Genomic DNA, 17139 nt, shown 5'->3' with positions numbered 1-17139 from the left:
GTGTTTAGGTGCAAGACGCTTTCAGATGCCGGCTCAGAAACTGTCAAGATCCAATCAGTGGTGATGCAACAGGAACCTTCCCTAATGGGCATGCTCAGATAATGGTAGGCACAGTCACCCTGTTATCTGCAGTCACTAGAGAGTCTGATATTGTACCCAATGTTCCTTTGTTACATATAAAACATATCCACCACTCTTTTTGTTCTTTACCGACATTGAATAAACATATTATTTGCTTTTTGTATTTCTACTGTCTTATTTTGGTTCATATTTTTAGTTTTCAACAACTAGACATGTAACATTATTTTCCTTAGATTTAAAAAAGAAATACCGCAAATGTGCCACAACATGCAGGGTAAAACTTCTGACCCTAATGAAAGTCATTAGTTTTGTTTTCCTTTCAAAGTCCCGATGTCTAATTGTTTCTTTCTACTTGTACTTTCCCTCGCATCTTTTTGTTTTCCTCTCATGGGATAGCAGGCGACTGCTACCCTTCCTGACCTTTGAAAAAGGACAACAGTATTTTGATGTTGCACAGTTCCGCCATTGGCAACTGAAAGCAATGATTTACCATTAAGATTCTCATAGCCATTTGAGTGGCACAAGTATCACACATTAGCAGAATGATGTCAAAGCTGCTGACATACAATCTGCTAGCAGTGAGCACAAAAACCTTTGCAATTGCTTCAGATTAATTCATTTTCTTTCCTTAAAGCAGAAAAGAAGAACTAATGTTGTTTTGGCTACTTGGAAATAATAATAATAAATGTTTTATATTGATTTTTATAGCTAGCTATGATTGAGTTGCCGCTTTATTTTATTGCATAGCAAGTAGCACCTGTCACATTTATTGGCAGATCCTGGTTAAAGACGTATAAAAAAAAAAACAAAAAAAAACTTTCAAGTAAATTTCTCTTATTGTAGTACCATAATTCTATTGCTGCAGTAACAATGAAATGTTTGTGTTTTTGTCACATGAAATTTGAGAGTTTTGACCATTTATACCTAGTATTGCAGGTGGTGGAACGCTAGAGGGTTAATTTTGACTATTGAAACAATAAAAAAATGAAATCCTGTGTGCTTAGCTGAGCAATTGAGATTTGAGTACTGCTTAACTATGCCAATCTGGTTTTGTATGACGGTTTGTTTGCTTGAAAAAGAGAAGAAAAAAACCCCAGCAAGGCTGCCAGCTATTACTCTGCTGCTGCGAAGAAGTAAAATATGAATCCAGCTTGTTTGGAGTTCTTTTCATGAATGTGTTAAACTGTTAATAGCTATTATATGTCTGTTGAGTCATTGCAGGAGAGGCAGCCGATATTATTGTGTGTACATTTTACCATAAATGTTTTTTGTTTTGTTTTGTTATATAGTTTTTATCAAACTGTTGAAAAGAAGTGAAAGGCCGCCTTTTTATGTCTTTTTTGATATAGTTAAAACCCTTTAGACAGAAGCTAAAATGGCTCCCTCTGTTGTTTCTTGTGGGCATTGGAATCATCTCAGCTTTAGTGTTAAAAACATTTTAACTATATATTTCAACAAGTTTGGTGAATAACTATTTTCTTGAAGTCTTTTCCTAATTCATAAAGACACCCTAAACCTCGAATAGCATGTTCTCTTGTTTTTCTCATTTTGAAGAATAAATAAGAGAAATGGGCACCTGTGTCATGCCATATTTATACCTAAAAGAAAAAAAAAAAAAGAAAACAAGTAATGTCACTCCTCTCAACTTCAGGAAAGTGTGTATTAAAAATGCTTTAGTTTGATATATCCTGTAGTTTGATACATGTCTGAAGAAAGTACATTTGTTAACATGAATGTTTTTTTTTCCACTTAACTCCAGTTTCAGATCACGTTTTTCAAAATTCTTTTCAGCTGTACTTGATATGATTGCAATAATAACAAAACTAGTTAACTTAAAGCATTTAAAATCATGTTACCCGACTGCACACATAAACGTGAAAGGCACTGTTCAAACTAAAGTGTATAATATATGAGGTGAAACTTACTGTCGACTGTTCTCTTTCTACAGACAGACTTTGAGAAAGATGTGGACATCGCCTGCCGATCAGGTACAGAACATATGGTCTCTTACTAACAAGATTCCCCTAGCTCTGGTTGAAAAAGGTGTAAACAGTAAGAAAACAGCTCAGGTTATATAACAACCAACACAGCCCCACAGGAACTTTTCACAATTCTGAAAACACCAAACTTTATTGTGAGAACAAAACATCAGAAACAAAACTACTGGGATGCTCAGTATTTTTGTGTATCTGATATTCGTTATGTTTCTCTTATTTACATATTAATGTTGTCATTGAAAAGGGATAGGATTAATCACTGGAAATGTTAAAAAATGAGAACTATCAACAGAAAAAGTATATAAGCTTCCCCCAGTATAAATTAGAGTAGCAACTTGCACTAGACTGAAGCATCATCTATCTCCTGTCTCTTCTAAACCAGTGAAGAGCACATCTTAAATGGAGCTTAAAGGAATTACTACACTGACCATTATTCAGAGCTCAGCGAGATACTGAAGCTAAAGCAGCTCTCTGGCATGCTTGACTTACATGGTGCTGTCTTGCGAGCTAAAGTGGATGTGCTTTAGCAGGAGGCTGAGCTGACAGGTGTCATTTATAAATCATGACCAAATTTGAGACCAAATAAAAACCGTCCAGAGGTATGTTGCTCAGATAATTCTGTCAGTCTGCAGTTTTTATGTTTGTTATGACAGTGAAAGAAAACAGTTGTTTCTTTAAGAATAAAAAAGTCTTGCAAAAGTATTCATAGAGTGCTTCTAAAACATATTCAAACCCTCAGATGTTTTACCCTTTTTTATCCAATCCCCTGACTTACAGTTTTTAATAACATCATGTCTAATTTGCTTGGTGTTTTGTTTTGTCTTCATGCTGTAATGGCAGCCAGGAACACTGATTACACAGTGGAGTGACCTTCCAGAAACAAGTGTCTTTGTACTACAATCACTTAAGACACAGTCACTGCACTCAGGTGTTCTCCATTGCACTCATTATGAGACTACTAGCTCCAACCTTAATGGCTTTGTTCAATTAGGTAATTCAGTTTAAAGTGTGTGAATAGTTAGTCACATGTTTTATTTAAAATAATTTATGTAATTGTTATTATTTTGTAATGATCTGTTTTTGTCAAAAAAGGCACATTTTAAGTGTCATGATTGCTTTGTAAATACAATCAAAATTATAAACATTCAAAGGGTGAATACTTTTTAGAGGCACTGTACCTATTTGGGTTTTTAATTTTAATACGATACATTTAATTTGGATTTAATGCAGCATATGACTGTGAAGTAGATGAGAAATAACAAAAGTGTCTTTTCTTACAGATAAGTCTGAAAATGTGGCATCTGTACATATTGAGCCACTTTTACTCTTATAACCCTGAATAAAATCCAGTGTAGCCAACTCCTTTCAAAAGTCACACTGTGAAAGTCTTAAAGTTTCAGGCAGGGAGAGCATTTCTGAGATGCAGCAAAGAGGCTCATGGTAACTCTGGAGGAGCTGCGAGAGATTTACGGCCCCAAAGTGTCAAAAGGAAAACTTTTGGTCACAACATGAACTTTGTAAAAGAGTGGCAAGAAAAAGAATATATTCCTTCCACTTCACAAGTATGCAGTATTTTGTATTATTTTGTCATGTAATATCACAATGAAATACATTAAAGTTCTGGGTTGCAATGTGACACAATATGAAAAAGAATCAATATTTTTGCAAATCACTGGATGTGGTGCTTTATCAGTTCATCACCAATCACTAACTTAGCCTTAGTAAACCTGAAGGGATTTTAAGGAGAGAATGAAACTACTTTCTTATTTACAGCAACATTCTCTTGAGATTTCAGTGTATTGTTGTGTCTTTTTTGTATTTAGTGTAATATCACACTCAGAGCATTTTCATAGTTACTCATTCTATGATTGCAGTTTTACCTTGACACTACAACCTCCCTTAAGGATCACTAATATTGATTTGAATTTTGATTGTACCTTTGTTCTCATTTTGCAAAGTTTAAGACATTAAAGTTCCTTTGATTGGGCTAACAAACTAATATCTGTATCGCCCTGCCCTCCAGCGCTCCACAAGGACATGGGCTCGTGTCGTGCCGCCACCATAACAGGCACACTCTCCCGCATTTCCCTCAACGATGAGGAGGATGAGAAAGTGCCTGAGGGCCTCAGCTACTCCACGTTGCCAGGCAACATCATCTCCAAAGTGATAATCCAGCAGCCTTCAGCTTTGCACATGCCAGTAGGAATTGGCGACCTGAAAGACCAGTGCATGTCTGACAGCAATGCCGACATGCGCCGCACAGTCTACCTGTGCACCGATGACGGCATGCGCCAGAGCGACCACGACATGGAGGCCCGACCCACGCAGGGCCAAATGATGGAGACGGACTACATAGTGATGCCTCGCGCCTCGGCGGGTGTAGTGTCGGGGTCGGCCACCCTGCCCACCCTTATTAAAGAGGAGCCCAAGATGACCGCTGCCATGGATACGCTGCCCCACGAGAGGCTAAAGCATTACAAGATAAGCCCTGACTTCAATATCAACCCGTCAGGCATGGACCACATGAATGTGAACCTGGATCACCAGTATCCTAGTGCTCCAGAGCAGATGCAAACCCTGCCCTTTGAACCTCGCACAGCTGTTAAGAACTTCCTTGCAGAAATGGAGGAAACTGGGGGCCTTTCTCGGAGTGACACTGGCTCCACAATATCAATGAGTTCCCTGGAGGTACATATTGTCATGCGGATTAAACACAAGCAACACCAAATTCTACCTTGCCAAATATTTATCTTATTGTTGAAGTGTTCTGATGACTTACTAAGATGACTCCTTTTATTTTTGTCCTAACAGAGAAGAAAGTCGAGATATTCCGATCTAGACTTTGAGGTACGTAAAAAAAAGATAAATCTTTCTGTAGTTGAGCTTAGCTATTTATGTATAAAAGGCTGTTTTGCGGTTGTGTTAGCCATTTGATTTAGTAGTGTCTGTTGTGCCTCTTAAGCTTATTGCTGTAGGATAGCCTTGACTCATTAGGATTTATAGACTTACTGTGTAGTTAAGGTAATAGCAAGGCTGTCAGCTGACAAACAGGGCAGTAGCTCTCATCAACATTTTATCCTCCTCCATCTCCTTCATCCATTAGCTATATGTTGATTTTCAAACTGTATGCTTTTAAAGTCATTTGCACATTTCACATCTGATTTTATCACTGGTCAGCAATAAAAATATTGGTTTGCAAGTACATAATCAAACCCCCTTTGGCAGATTTTTAGTATTTCCTTTTGCATTGTCAAAGCTTTACTGCATATATATTTTGTAATCTCTGTCAAAACACGGGAAACATGTTGCTTCCGGCAGCTACTTTGGCTCTGGTTGCGTTTCTAGCTTAGATGCACACAAACACTTCAAATGGAAGATTTGTGCCAAGATTTATCAAAAGGATTTCCTTTACACCAACAAAACCCTAAATAAGGTGATTTATCACAAAACAATCATGTTTAAGCATTAGGTGCCCCATAAACCTGTCTAAGTTATCTCTGTGTTTCCTTTATTTTGGCAGTCATTCTTGTATATGCAGAGGAAAGTAAATTTGTTTCAGACCTGGCCTCTAAGTAAACTACACTAACAAATTGATCAAAGGTGGAGGGGGTGGAGAGGAAGATGCATTTCCATTATTGGCTGTCAATACCAAAGCAAAAACCCTTGCCATTGCAGAAAGTCATGCACACCAGGAAAAGACACATGGAGCTGTTCCAGGAACTGAATCAGAAATTTCAAACCCTGGACCGATTTCGAGACATACCAAATATGGGCAGCATGGTGAGTAACAGGAAACCCAGGGGGGTGGCTGTCAGCTAAATAAAGAACTCAACAACCCAATGATCTATTTAGATATTTGGTGCAGGACACATTTACGTGTGATTGTGCAAATGAGTGGTTATGTAGCAAAAGTGTACCTTTCTACATCTAATGTGCCTGCAATCAGCGGAGGGGCTGCCTCTTAAAAGCCTTGAAGAACAAGGCAAGTCTCAAGAAAAATAAAATAAATGAAAAAAACATGATCCTTGGTAATTTTGCTATAGTGGAGTGCATCCATTCCAATGCAAGGCCATAAATGCACTTTTCTTTACATGCACATTTATCTACTTAGCAAACCCATCATTTTTTTTATTCATTAATGCATGGCAGATTATTTATTATATCAGCAATTACGTAAGTATTAGCCTAATAAGGGGAGTCTCTCTCTGCAACTGTGTGGGAGGTGGGACTTGACTCCATTAAGAAGTCGGGCTAATTATGCAATACCTCATGACCTTGCTGCAAACCAAAAGGCTCACCATCTGCCTACACACCTGACTGGATGTGTAGACAATGGGGACATCAGACTTAATCCATCTGTTTGAGATTAGCTGAACCTCTTTTTTTTTTAACACTTTAGCCATATCAGATACAGCTCTGTGAAGATAAATTACCTCTGTTTTTGCTCTTTGCCTCACCTCAACGTTTCAAATAAAGTTAATACCAAAAATAACCTGAGTAAATACAAAAATCTGTTTTTAAATTATTTAATTTACCAAAGGAAAGAAAGTCATCCAACCTAATCTGACCCTGTTTGAAAAAGAAATCACCCCTCCTGTTAAATAATAAAACAGTGGGGGTTAAACATATTTTCTGGGGACATTTGTGCTCAGTTATATTATCTATGACATGTAGAAGCCATTTATAACTCTTGGGATGCCAATGAACCACAATGAAAGTTCAAATCCATCAATGGGAAAGACATGTAGCAATGAAGAGCCTTCCCACGAGACTGCATCAACAGCTTATCCAGTTGATCACAAAAGATGACAAAACAAAATCTAAAGCCCTTCCGGATATCCTTGTTTCAGTTCAGGTTAGTATTCATGATTCAACAAAAAGAAAGAGACTTGTTAAAGATATTGTGCATAGGATAGTTCCAAGAATATTCTGTGGAGAGAAAATATAAACGTGAATGCTTAGGGGAGATGGTCCTCTAATTTACTCTGTTGTAAAACTAGAACAGCGATGCCAAGAAGAGCAAAGTACTGTTATTGTAGCAGCAGTATGATGGTCTTTGACTGCAGTGCTACTTCAGGGCCTACACTACTCCTCATAACTGATGGAACCACAAATTCTGCTCTCTACCAGAAAATCCCAAACCATTAGTATGTGACATTAGGTTCGAACAAACTGAAGTGAGACAATAACCTGAAGTTCTCTCACAAGTTCAACTCTGACTGACTCAAAAAACACAAAAAATAGATTAGCATGCTGTCAGTGCTTGAAAACCATCCATTGTGACTGAATTTAAAAAATTCTGCAAAAAATGGCCCAAATTGCTCCATAGCGATGTCAAGAATTCAGATGACACAAATAAAAACTCAGATAATGCTTGTTTTCACCTTGTAACTAAAAACGAGTGGAGCAACCAGTTATTGGGTTTATGGGCAATTCAGGTTTTCACATAAGATCCATTTAATTTGGGCTGCTATTTTTTCATAAGAAATTAAATCATTATTGCAAAACTGCATTTTGCATTTACTCAGAATACCTTTGATATCAAAATTTACTTGATGATATGAAACATTGAGGCATGACAGAAAAGCCAAAACAGGGATTTTTTTTTTTTTAACTACTTTACATCACTATAAATAGTAGCCTTTTGACTTCATACTACCACCCTCCCAGTTTTAGTCACCACTGCAGTACAATGCAGCTTCAGGACCGTTGCCTAGTTACAGTGCAAGTACCTTTTTTTGTAGAAAACGATAACTACTTACTTCCTCTATTTTCCTTCCCCCCCCAAATGAATCTATTGCAGAGCTGGCAGCAAACATTAGTATCCATTTTATATTCCCTGATGGGGAGCTACTTCTTTCCCTTATTTGCACTAATGTCTTTGGGGCTGTCAATGAGAGCACATTCAGACGAATGAATGGCTCACACATTCAACACGTCCAGTGCTCTAGATTCTGAGCTGAGGAAAGCAGAGATCTGCTCCATGTTAATAGTACGCATGTTCCCATTTAATACACTGCCATTATCTTTTTGTTATTCGATGCTTCTCCCAGCATTAATTCATTACTTTCAATTAGCAATGCTACGAACTCATATAATGCCCTTCTGAATGAACTGACCACACTGGAAAAAAAAGTACATTTTTGAGAGGGAAGTAGCAGTTAAGCTGCTGAGGATGTCATGCTACTAACAACACCTGCTGTTGGCCATGTTCGCAGGACAAGGCAATGCCAAAACAGAATCCATGGGAGAGCTACAATCCAGCCTGTGAGTACCAGAACTACGCCACTATGAATGTACTAGAATCCGACCCCAAGGACTCACTGGAGATGACGGCTGCAGAGTGGGAGAAGTGTGTCAACCTACCCTTAGATGTCCAGGAAGGAGACTTCCAGACAGAAGTGTAAAGGGTGAAGAAGATGGAGGGGAAAAAATGCAAACTTTTTGCAGGAGGAGAAGGGGATGTATTTTGCACTGATTAAAGCAACAGACTTTTCTAACAGCCTTGGCAAACATATCTGGATCTTACGAGCGTGGCAGGGACATAATGTGCCAATACAATATAAGGACTGGGGAGAGAGGAAAAAAAAGAAAAAGGGATAAAAACATCAGTGTTACTTTTTGTATTCTCACTAGTGTACTTAGTGTGGGGCAGCCTGGTGTACAATATTTACCATCCTGTGTTACCAATTATCTGTGGAGGAATTGGCTGAAAAAAAACAAACAAAAAAACCAACTCTCTTAATAAAACCTCACAAAACAAATGACATGCCATGTCGTCCCAGCTTCATCGGGTCTAGTTTTGATTTCCTAAAACTGGACCTGGGAGCACAATGTATATATTTATGCAGTTTTTAAAAAGTTTATAACAGTCCGTTTGGCCATTATTACACTTTTTACTTTATAATATAAAAACATGGGAGGCAAAGAGGATGTTTTCCTGTCATATTAAAATGAATGTTTGTCAAGCTACATTCTTCATTGCTTTAAATGCAATAAAGATAATACTCACTTTTATATAAATAATATATTTCACAACTTTAATACTGCAGAATCTGCTTGAAGGATCCCAGCAAGCTCTCTCATCTGCAGCTCTGTATAAAATATTTAAAAACAAAAATGTTGTATGGTGTAAATAAACTTTTGTCTACATATGTTTTACTTGTGCCAATTTATTTTAATGAGGAAAAAAAAAATGCCAACTTGACCAGAAGTTATAGCGAAAAATGTTAACATTTGAAAAGGAATGTAAATAAAAGAGGAAATATGTTCGTACTGCTTCAGAGGTCGTGTCAAGTTTATGTTGTGTGTTGGTTGTCAAATGCATCACTCACCTTGAATGAGACATCTGAAAGAAATGAGTATCACTGAAGTAAACATGACGTAGGTCAGCTACACACATGCTAATGGTTATTTAAATGGGAAATGAAATGAGGTTGCCGTGCACAACTTATGATCTTCCTGGATGAAATGTGCTAAAACATTTCTGGAACATTTGAAATGTTTCTGGTCAGAGCGACTGTCTCTTGTAAAATCAGTGATATAAACAGCAAAAACATAATAGCAGTCTAAATGAACACGATTTTAAACATTTTTACATTACTTTGCTTTTCTGTTATATAAATAATAGACTGGAAATTATTCATAGAGTTGGATATTTCTGCTTGTGAAGCCAATACAAAATGGATCTCAATGCATCACCAACAATCCAATAAATTAAAGTTACAGGAGCAGTAAGGACTGATTAGATACTATTTGATTATGACTCAACCACAACTCAGCTTAATTAAATTATTTTCATTGAACTAAAATACAATATGATGAACAATTTCAGTGAAATGGGCTGTTTATTAAAGCCCATCTAGAGATAAGTGTTGCAAATTAGCTAATGGTATAAACATCATCCTTGATGAAATCTGTAGTGCAAATCAGTCATTAAAAGTAATCATAAAATGGATTTTCAGGATTATCAACAATAAATAATAGGGTAAAATTACAACTAGATTTTAGTTTTATAAATGTAAACTTGGTGACATTAACATGGTCAAAAAATAAAGTCATTGTTAAAATAAGCAGTGGTAACATTTTTAAAGCACTGACCAAAATAATGCAAAAGCAGTAGCGGAACACCTTGTGGCAAATCTAAATAATAAATATAAACTCTGACATTCGTCCACACTGTATTCAACACACATGGCACACAGCATGTTGTTTCTTCAAGGATAATAGTTAATTCATGTGATGAGGATGAAAAAAAAGCTATGCTGGTCTCTTGAGTTCATGAAAAACCATGTTGTTGTTTTTTAGCACTCCCTGCAGTTCTCTTCCCAAATACTGGAGGAACTACAGAGAAAATAATATTCCACAGCAGGAATGTCAGCACTAAACGAAACTTAAACAACCTCAAAGAAAAGAAAAGATCTAATGTTTGCAAATATTTGAAATTCAAAAAAGTCCGTCTTATCATGGCTGTTTTACTGCTGCCATACATTCATAAGTTCATGAACTGTTACAGTTCAATACATCTTACCAACCTTAATTTACAATTTCCACTTTTAGAATGTGTTTTATTGAAGAATATAATAGGTCTTGCATATCCTCATATGTCAATTTCCTGTGTAAGTAATCATCAGCTTCTTTGTAAATAACTATCCAGTGCAAATGTGATGATGTTTTAAAGGATTGTGTTAACACGATAAAAGCATACTTTGGTCTTGGCCACTCTGACAAGTTGTTAGCCTCATCCTTACTAATCTGAATTAGCAAGTACTTATAATCTATTACCAGAATCTTGCTTCAAAAACATAGAAGTATACCTTTAAGAAAATGTATGATCACAATACTCCACTGCTTTAAAATCTCGCTCTTTAAAAAAACTAAACTAGATTCTGTTTAAATTTGGACAGATGGAACAATTCAAAAGGTCCTCAAGAGTGCCCTATAAGGCATCTGCTATATTGACTTTTATCTCAGGTTGAATCAATGACTTAAAACTTCCAATTACAGTTAAAGATTTGCTCTGCACTGTTTTCTGCCTCTTCTCTTCAATCCAACAACTATATTCAATTTTCAAATTTGGCTGGGAAACATTTAAACCCCTAATACGTTTGTGTGCCTCCTGAGGGTTCTGCTGATAAGATCAGCTTCCTCAGACAGACAGGTCCACACAGAGCTCTAATGGGAGGAAGCTGCCAGAGCTGAGGGAAAATCTTGTTTGTTCTGTCTGCTGGTCTGTGCAGTATGGCAATGAGAGCGGCAAGCATGTGCTCCCCTCTCCATCTGGGATGTGGGACAGGAGAACAGGAGAAGAGGAAGTGCCTGAAGAAGTGGGCGGAGGAAAAAGAGGCATGACTTCATTTTCAGTGAAGAACAAGGACTAGAGAGAAAAGACGAAGAAACAGAGAATGATCCCTGGTGGACTGGAATGAGGACTCTGGAGTCCTCAAACGTTGTCTGCACACAAATGAAAGTGATGAAATTCGGAGTTCATTCTGCACAATAACGTCTGAATTGACAGTGCCTTTCAATTTAGACTACAAGACATAATTGGGTTAATTATATCCACTACTGTTATTGGCTTTGTTACAGTGTTTTTTTCTTTTCTTTTTTATTATAATATCCTACAGCATGTGTCACACTCAAGACATGGGGGCCAAACCTCTTTCATACCATAAAGCCGCTTTAAACTTATCTACTAGTTTGTCCTTAACCTGTATTCTAGGTTCTTCAATCTTTGTGATGCTGCTTGCTCCCCAATATTTTCTTTCAAACGACGGAGGCCTTTGCGTAACTGTATTAATATTGAGATTAGATTTCTCAGAATTTTTGAAAGCAGATCAGCGTAAATGAAGCTGAGAACAAAATACTTTTCAGGTTTTTAAAAAAGTTTTGATATTGATATTCATGTATTGGCTCCATTCTACTTTACAATTTGCACTGTATTGTACGGAAGAGGATTAGTCAGAATTCTGACTTTAATCTCAGAATTCTGACTTTAATCTCAGAATTTTTTTTTTTTTTTTCGGTGGCCCTAATCCACTTCCGTAGTATTGTGTTGGCTTATTACATAAAATAAAGTCAATTAAAACCTTAACTTTTGTGGTTGGTATAAAACAAAATAATGAAGGGTTAAGAATATATTTGCAAGACATTGGTAGCCGTCAGTGTTGCTACGCAGCAGAGAAAAATAGAAAAAAATAATTGTATTTCTGGTGTCCATGAACCTACACAAAAATGTAATCAGATTCATATATTTGCTCAGTGCAGACCTTAATGCCCCAAAGAAGAAAATTCTTGAATATGTTGTGTTGTCCCCCTCAATATTACTACTTCAAGGTTGCATGCAACTATCTTCTATTTCCTGCAGATATAAAAGTAGTTATTGCTTTGCTTTTGGCATTTATTGCAAATTTGCTCCAAAAATTGAAGGTTCCACATGTAAAGATTTTTTTCATATTGATAAGTACATTTCAGGTATAAAGGTTGTTTTAGACCATCTTGGGCAGAAAAAAAGAATTTTAACAAAGACATTTATTCAGCAAATTGATCATTCTCCATTTAAGTATTGTTTCATATGCAGAAAAATACGGGGGATAAAAACTATTCATGTTTCTTCTACATGAGCTGCAGTAGCTATGTTGTATCACAACTTATTTTTCTACTAAAGCCTTTAAGGTAAACAGTAAAAGTGCTGCTTTATTAACCTGATGACTATTAATGTGCTGGTTACTGGTATTGATGGATGTTTATCTGTTAATGTCATAATCTAGATGACAATTTAAAACAACAACAAAAAAAAAACGACAACATTAATTTACCTTTAGGTCTGATTGTGCACATGCATGTGTCTGTCCTGTATGTCTCTATTTTGCCTTGTGTTGGACTGGTGACTTGGCCAGAGTGTAACTCACCTCTCACTCAGTCAGTGCTGAAGACAAGGAGAAGCAGACAGAGACGATGGTGGATGGATGGATAATAGCATGATGCAGAAAAACACGACTTTTTTTTACTCAAAATGATCATACTCTGGGAAGCCTTAACGGTGATACTTATTAATTTAATTTTTCTCACTTTCATGTTCTTTACTGTATGCCACTTTTTATTGAGAAAACAGTTTTCCTCCCAACGGCTTGTTTATGCAAAAGCAGCAAGCTCTGTTTAGCTGTTCAAAATGGACATGCTGACAAGCCTGCTGGACATGTTTTCATTGAGTGGAAAGTGGCATGTCCCACAGGCTCATAAGAGCAAAGAGGTGAAGCTGCTTTGTGCCTCTAAACACTAAATCAACATAATCGCATTGATCCTGAATCACTTGTGTCCTCTGAGGCCTGAGTGAGAGGTGAGGCAGGCGGCTCCTTTGTCACAGAGCTATCTGAGGACTTCAAGCACAGGAGGAACCGATTTGCTTATTTTTATTTTTTAATTTTTTTTTTTTACTTACAGATGCAAAGCTCACATTTGAACACAATTTAGCAAAAACTAATGAAGATAGAAAAATGTGTAAATAAAAAAATATATATTATGTTAGTTTTTTTCTACACCACAACTATGTTAGAATAGAAGTAAAAGTTTCAGACTATTGATAGAGTGTCTGAAACTCTCTCTAGAAGAGTACCCAGAAGGTATTTGGTATGCAGCATAAAATACATTTCAGTCCCTTTTCCCGGAGAACAGTAAGATGGATGATAGCAACAGAGGGCCAGGAAAATAGTGATAGTAGTCTGTAATTCCTCTAGGTATCTATTTTATTCTCTATAGTATTACAGAAAATCATATTTTGCCTTTATATAAAACCCATTTCACCCATCTCTCTAGACACATGACCAAAAAGTAGCCACTTTGATCTTGTTAAAGTTTGTTTTCAACTTAAGTTTTAATTGCTTTGCAAGGTTTGATATTGAGTAAACAGTATAAGATGGACCTTCTCCAGCTCTCATATCTAGATCAGAGTTTTTGACAAAGTGAACTACCAAATAAATCTCAAGCATGAGCACTTCTCACCTGCTTGGTGTTCACCAAGATGTGTAAAAGTGACAGACTATCCTGGAAAAAAGTAATTGCCCCATCGCTTTTTTCTTTCTCTGCACATTTAAATGTTTCAATGAACAAAATATAGTATCAGTAAAGATAACCTTGAGTAAAAAGAATGTGTATGTTAACCCGCAACCTTGGAGGGCTGAGGGTAATGTATGTGATGGTCTTCCCTCAACGTGTGGTGCTGTGGTATAGAAGAGATGAGGCACACACGTTAAGCTTTCGCCAGCATAACAGGAAGATTTATTCTTCTTGTGTAATGAACATATTTTCAAATATTTGTTTTTTTAACAATTCAAATAACAGTGCATAAATTTGCTTTTCGATATTTTAATAGCCTTCACGACCTATTCTGCATAGGTAAAACACACTTTAATGTCCAAGCATCTTATCTTACAACAGTACCTTATCTGCCAGATAAATAGATACAACCCTGGAAAGAAACAAATGCATCAAACCAGTTCAATATGAAATTGGTAGTACTTTGGCCGTTTCTCAGCTAGCTTAATACATAGAAACCAAGGTCCGCTAGCATTAGCATACCCCAACCTCCAGAACTGTGTCCCGTTTTCCACACAATACTCAACACAAATCGGACAAAATGACTCACTAGTCAACAACCGATTCAATGAGCTCTTTAACTCCCGAAGGTCATCAATATATATGTATAAAAATAAATTTTACCAACCTGTGGTATAGAAAAGATGAGGCACACACGTTAAGCTTTCGCCAGCATAACAGGAAGATTTATTCTTCTTGTGTGCTCAGTCCTTCCTATACCACCAACGCGACAGCGTCCCTAGCGGCCGCGCGGGGAATTGCACGGACGAAATTAAACAAAACTATCCAACTTATTACAAAAATTAAAAATACAAAATGAAAAATAATGTTAGGGTGCCTATTTTTCTACTTCTTGGTTTTTATTCACTAATAACTTGTTTTTCCACCCCTCTACATGTAGTTTTCAAATAATGATTGTATTTACCAAGCAAAAAAGCTATCCAAACAAACCTGGTCCTATGTGTCAATTATTCAACAAGTTTCTGTTGAACGCTCACGCCTGAAGGCTGCCTGATCATAAGTAGAATTATGAAAACACTAAAACAGAAGATAAATGACATCATGAAGTCACCTAAAATATTTTGAATCAGTCTTTTATCTGAAGTCACTTGATATACGTATATAGCATTTAAACATCAACATCAGAAAATGATAAATATTTTCACAAGTTTACACAACATGAAAAATAAAATGAAAATATATGAAACTGAGCAATAGCATTCATAAATAGGAAACAGTCAGACTACGCTATGATAATCAGTTCGAGTTAAGGGGCTTCAACCTTTTAAGTCCTTATTGTGAAGGAAGGCTGTGAAGAAAAGTTTGACACTTTAAATTTTATGGCTTGCTAAATTTTGTATGTATGTGGTGTATTTTGTACATTTTAACGGTGTACTTGATGTTTCTGTTAATGACATGATCAAATGTGAGGTGTGTTGTCTTAATATCCAGATTTTAGATTTTAATAATTGCATAATCTGGTAATACTTAAAACGTTGGAATTTACCCATGGCAGTGTGCTCCGTGTTTTAACCATGACCGCAACAAGCTGCTAAAAATGGCAATTTGGTGAAACAATTGTTGTCCATGATTATAGAACCAAATTAATCTTAGTCTAAATTTAGTAAGTAGGTCATGATTTAAATTCTGCTAACTGCTTTTGGATTTCCATCTGATGTTGTCTGTATTGTGTCCGAACCATTGTTCTCCCAGCTTGTAGCTTGAACAAGAATTGCACCGAGGCCTCTCTGAGACATCAACATCTTTTATCACAAAACCATTTAAACGGATCAATTCCCAGAAGTTCGACTTAAAATTCCAGGTTTATCTCATAAATGTTATCAATAATAATTCAGAGTCAGACTTAAATGCTCAAGGCTCCCTATGAAAGGCATTCCTTCAAACATAAATATCTACAACCACCAACATCAGCAAACACAAACATCTGCTCAAAATGCAGTCAATTTGTGTCTCTTGATCAGCACTAGATAACACAATCAGGGAGCAGAGTGCAGCCTTGGTACTGCTCCAGGAAAATCAAAACCACTGCAATCTCCGCCAAGGGAGTCAGTTGGAGTCTCCAATCAGAGTGAATATATTTTACAGAAAAGCAACCGCAGAGTTTGGAAAACAGAGAGAGTCTGTGTCAAGGTGCCCCTGGTTATTGACATGTTCTGATAGTGAATTAAACACAAGTAAGTGTGTTTAATAGTTTCATGGGTGATAAAGCAAAGTTTGGATACTTGTCAGAAGCCTAGAAGTTTATTTGAATCTAATCTACAATAATTAATGTTTAATTTAAGGATGTCTGTATGTTCAGTAATATATATATATATATATATATATATATATATATATATATATATATATATATAGTAATGTTCCCACATGTTATGTTGTATTCATGAGCTGTATTCATGAGTGTTGTGCGCCTTGTTAGTTATCAAATATTTGTTTAAAAATGTTTGATCAAATTTATTAGTTGAATCAATTTACTTTCAGTGCGACTTTGACTCAAGTTCCTGTTTTAACTGGTGCCAGGGCCAGATGTGTGTAGCGATAAAACACCTGACCTAACTGCACTGATATAAATTATTACTTTCCTAGTGAATGCCTGTAGACTGGTGGAGGTACAAATTGATTAAAAGAAGGGAAACAGAAGTCCGCACATCTGTTATGGATGGCCAATAGACATATCGTACCAATAATTCCTTGTAAAGCAGAGTTATTTCATTTATTCAGACATTGTTTTACTAAATTATATTCACATTTCTCCTTGCAAGAGTTGCAACACTTCTTGAAGGAGTACAAGAAGACAAGACAGAAGGCTTTTAAATATAAGGTATAACAAGTAAAGTAGCTATCTGAACAGCCAGAATCCTTTGATGTGATCATAAAATTCTCACTGTTAAATGTATAAAACTTATGTTTTTGGCACAAGTCTTCTTCACTTTATAGGTAAATGCAT

The 17139-nt window shown here is 36.4% G+C and overlaps 1 protein-coding gene across 8 annotated transcripts in view; it reads left to right on the top strand.

The window, feature by feature from the left end:
* adgrb3 (adhesion G protein-coupled receptor B3) overlaps nucleotides 1–9230 on the top strand; it is a 132329-nt gene extending 123099 nt beyond the window's left edge. For 6 of the 8 annotated variants that reach the window (XM_005807626.2, XM_023327282.1, XM_023327281.1 and 3 more), the window contains 6 exons: nucleotides 9–104; nucleotides 2030–2069; nucleotides 4102–4766; nucleotides 4890–4925; nucleotides 5754–5858; nucleotides 8297–9230. In XM_005807626.2, the coding sequence (XP_005807683.1) occupies nucleotides 9–104; nucleotides 2030–2069; nucleotides 4102–4766; nucleotides 4890–4925; nucleotides 5754–5858; nucleotides 8297–8485 (1131 nt within the window). In that variant the 3' untranslated portion in view covers nucleotides 8486–9230. The remainder of the gene's footprint in view (nucleotides 1–8; nucleotides 105–2029; nucleotides 2070–4101; nucleotides 4767–4889; nucleotides 4926–5753; nucleotides 5859–8296) is intronic. The other 2 variants (XM_023327285.1, XM_023327283.1) reach the window with 1 other exon arrangement.
* The last annotated feature ends 7909 nt before the right edge of the window (nucleotides 9231–17139 follow it).

This window comes from Xiphophorus maculatus, chromosome 22 (assembly GCF_002775205.1).
Source record: "Xiphophorus maculatus strain JP 163 A chromosome 22, X_maculatus-5.0-male, whole genome shotgun sequence".
In the NCBI taxonomy this organism is placed as follows: Eukaryota; Metazoa; Chordata; class Actinopteri; order Cyprinodontiformes; family Poeciliidae; genus Xiphophorus; species Xiphophorus maculatus.
Note: the sequence above shows the minus strand (reverse complement) of the source record. Positions and strands in the feature narration are given on the sequence as shown.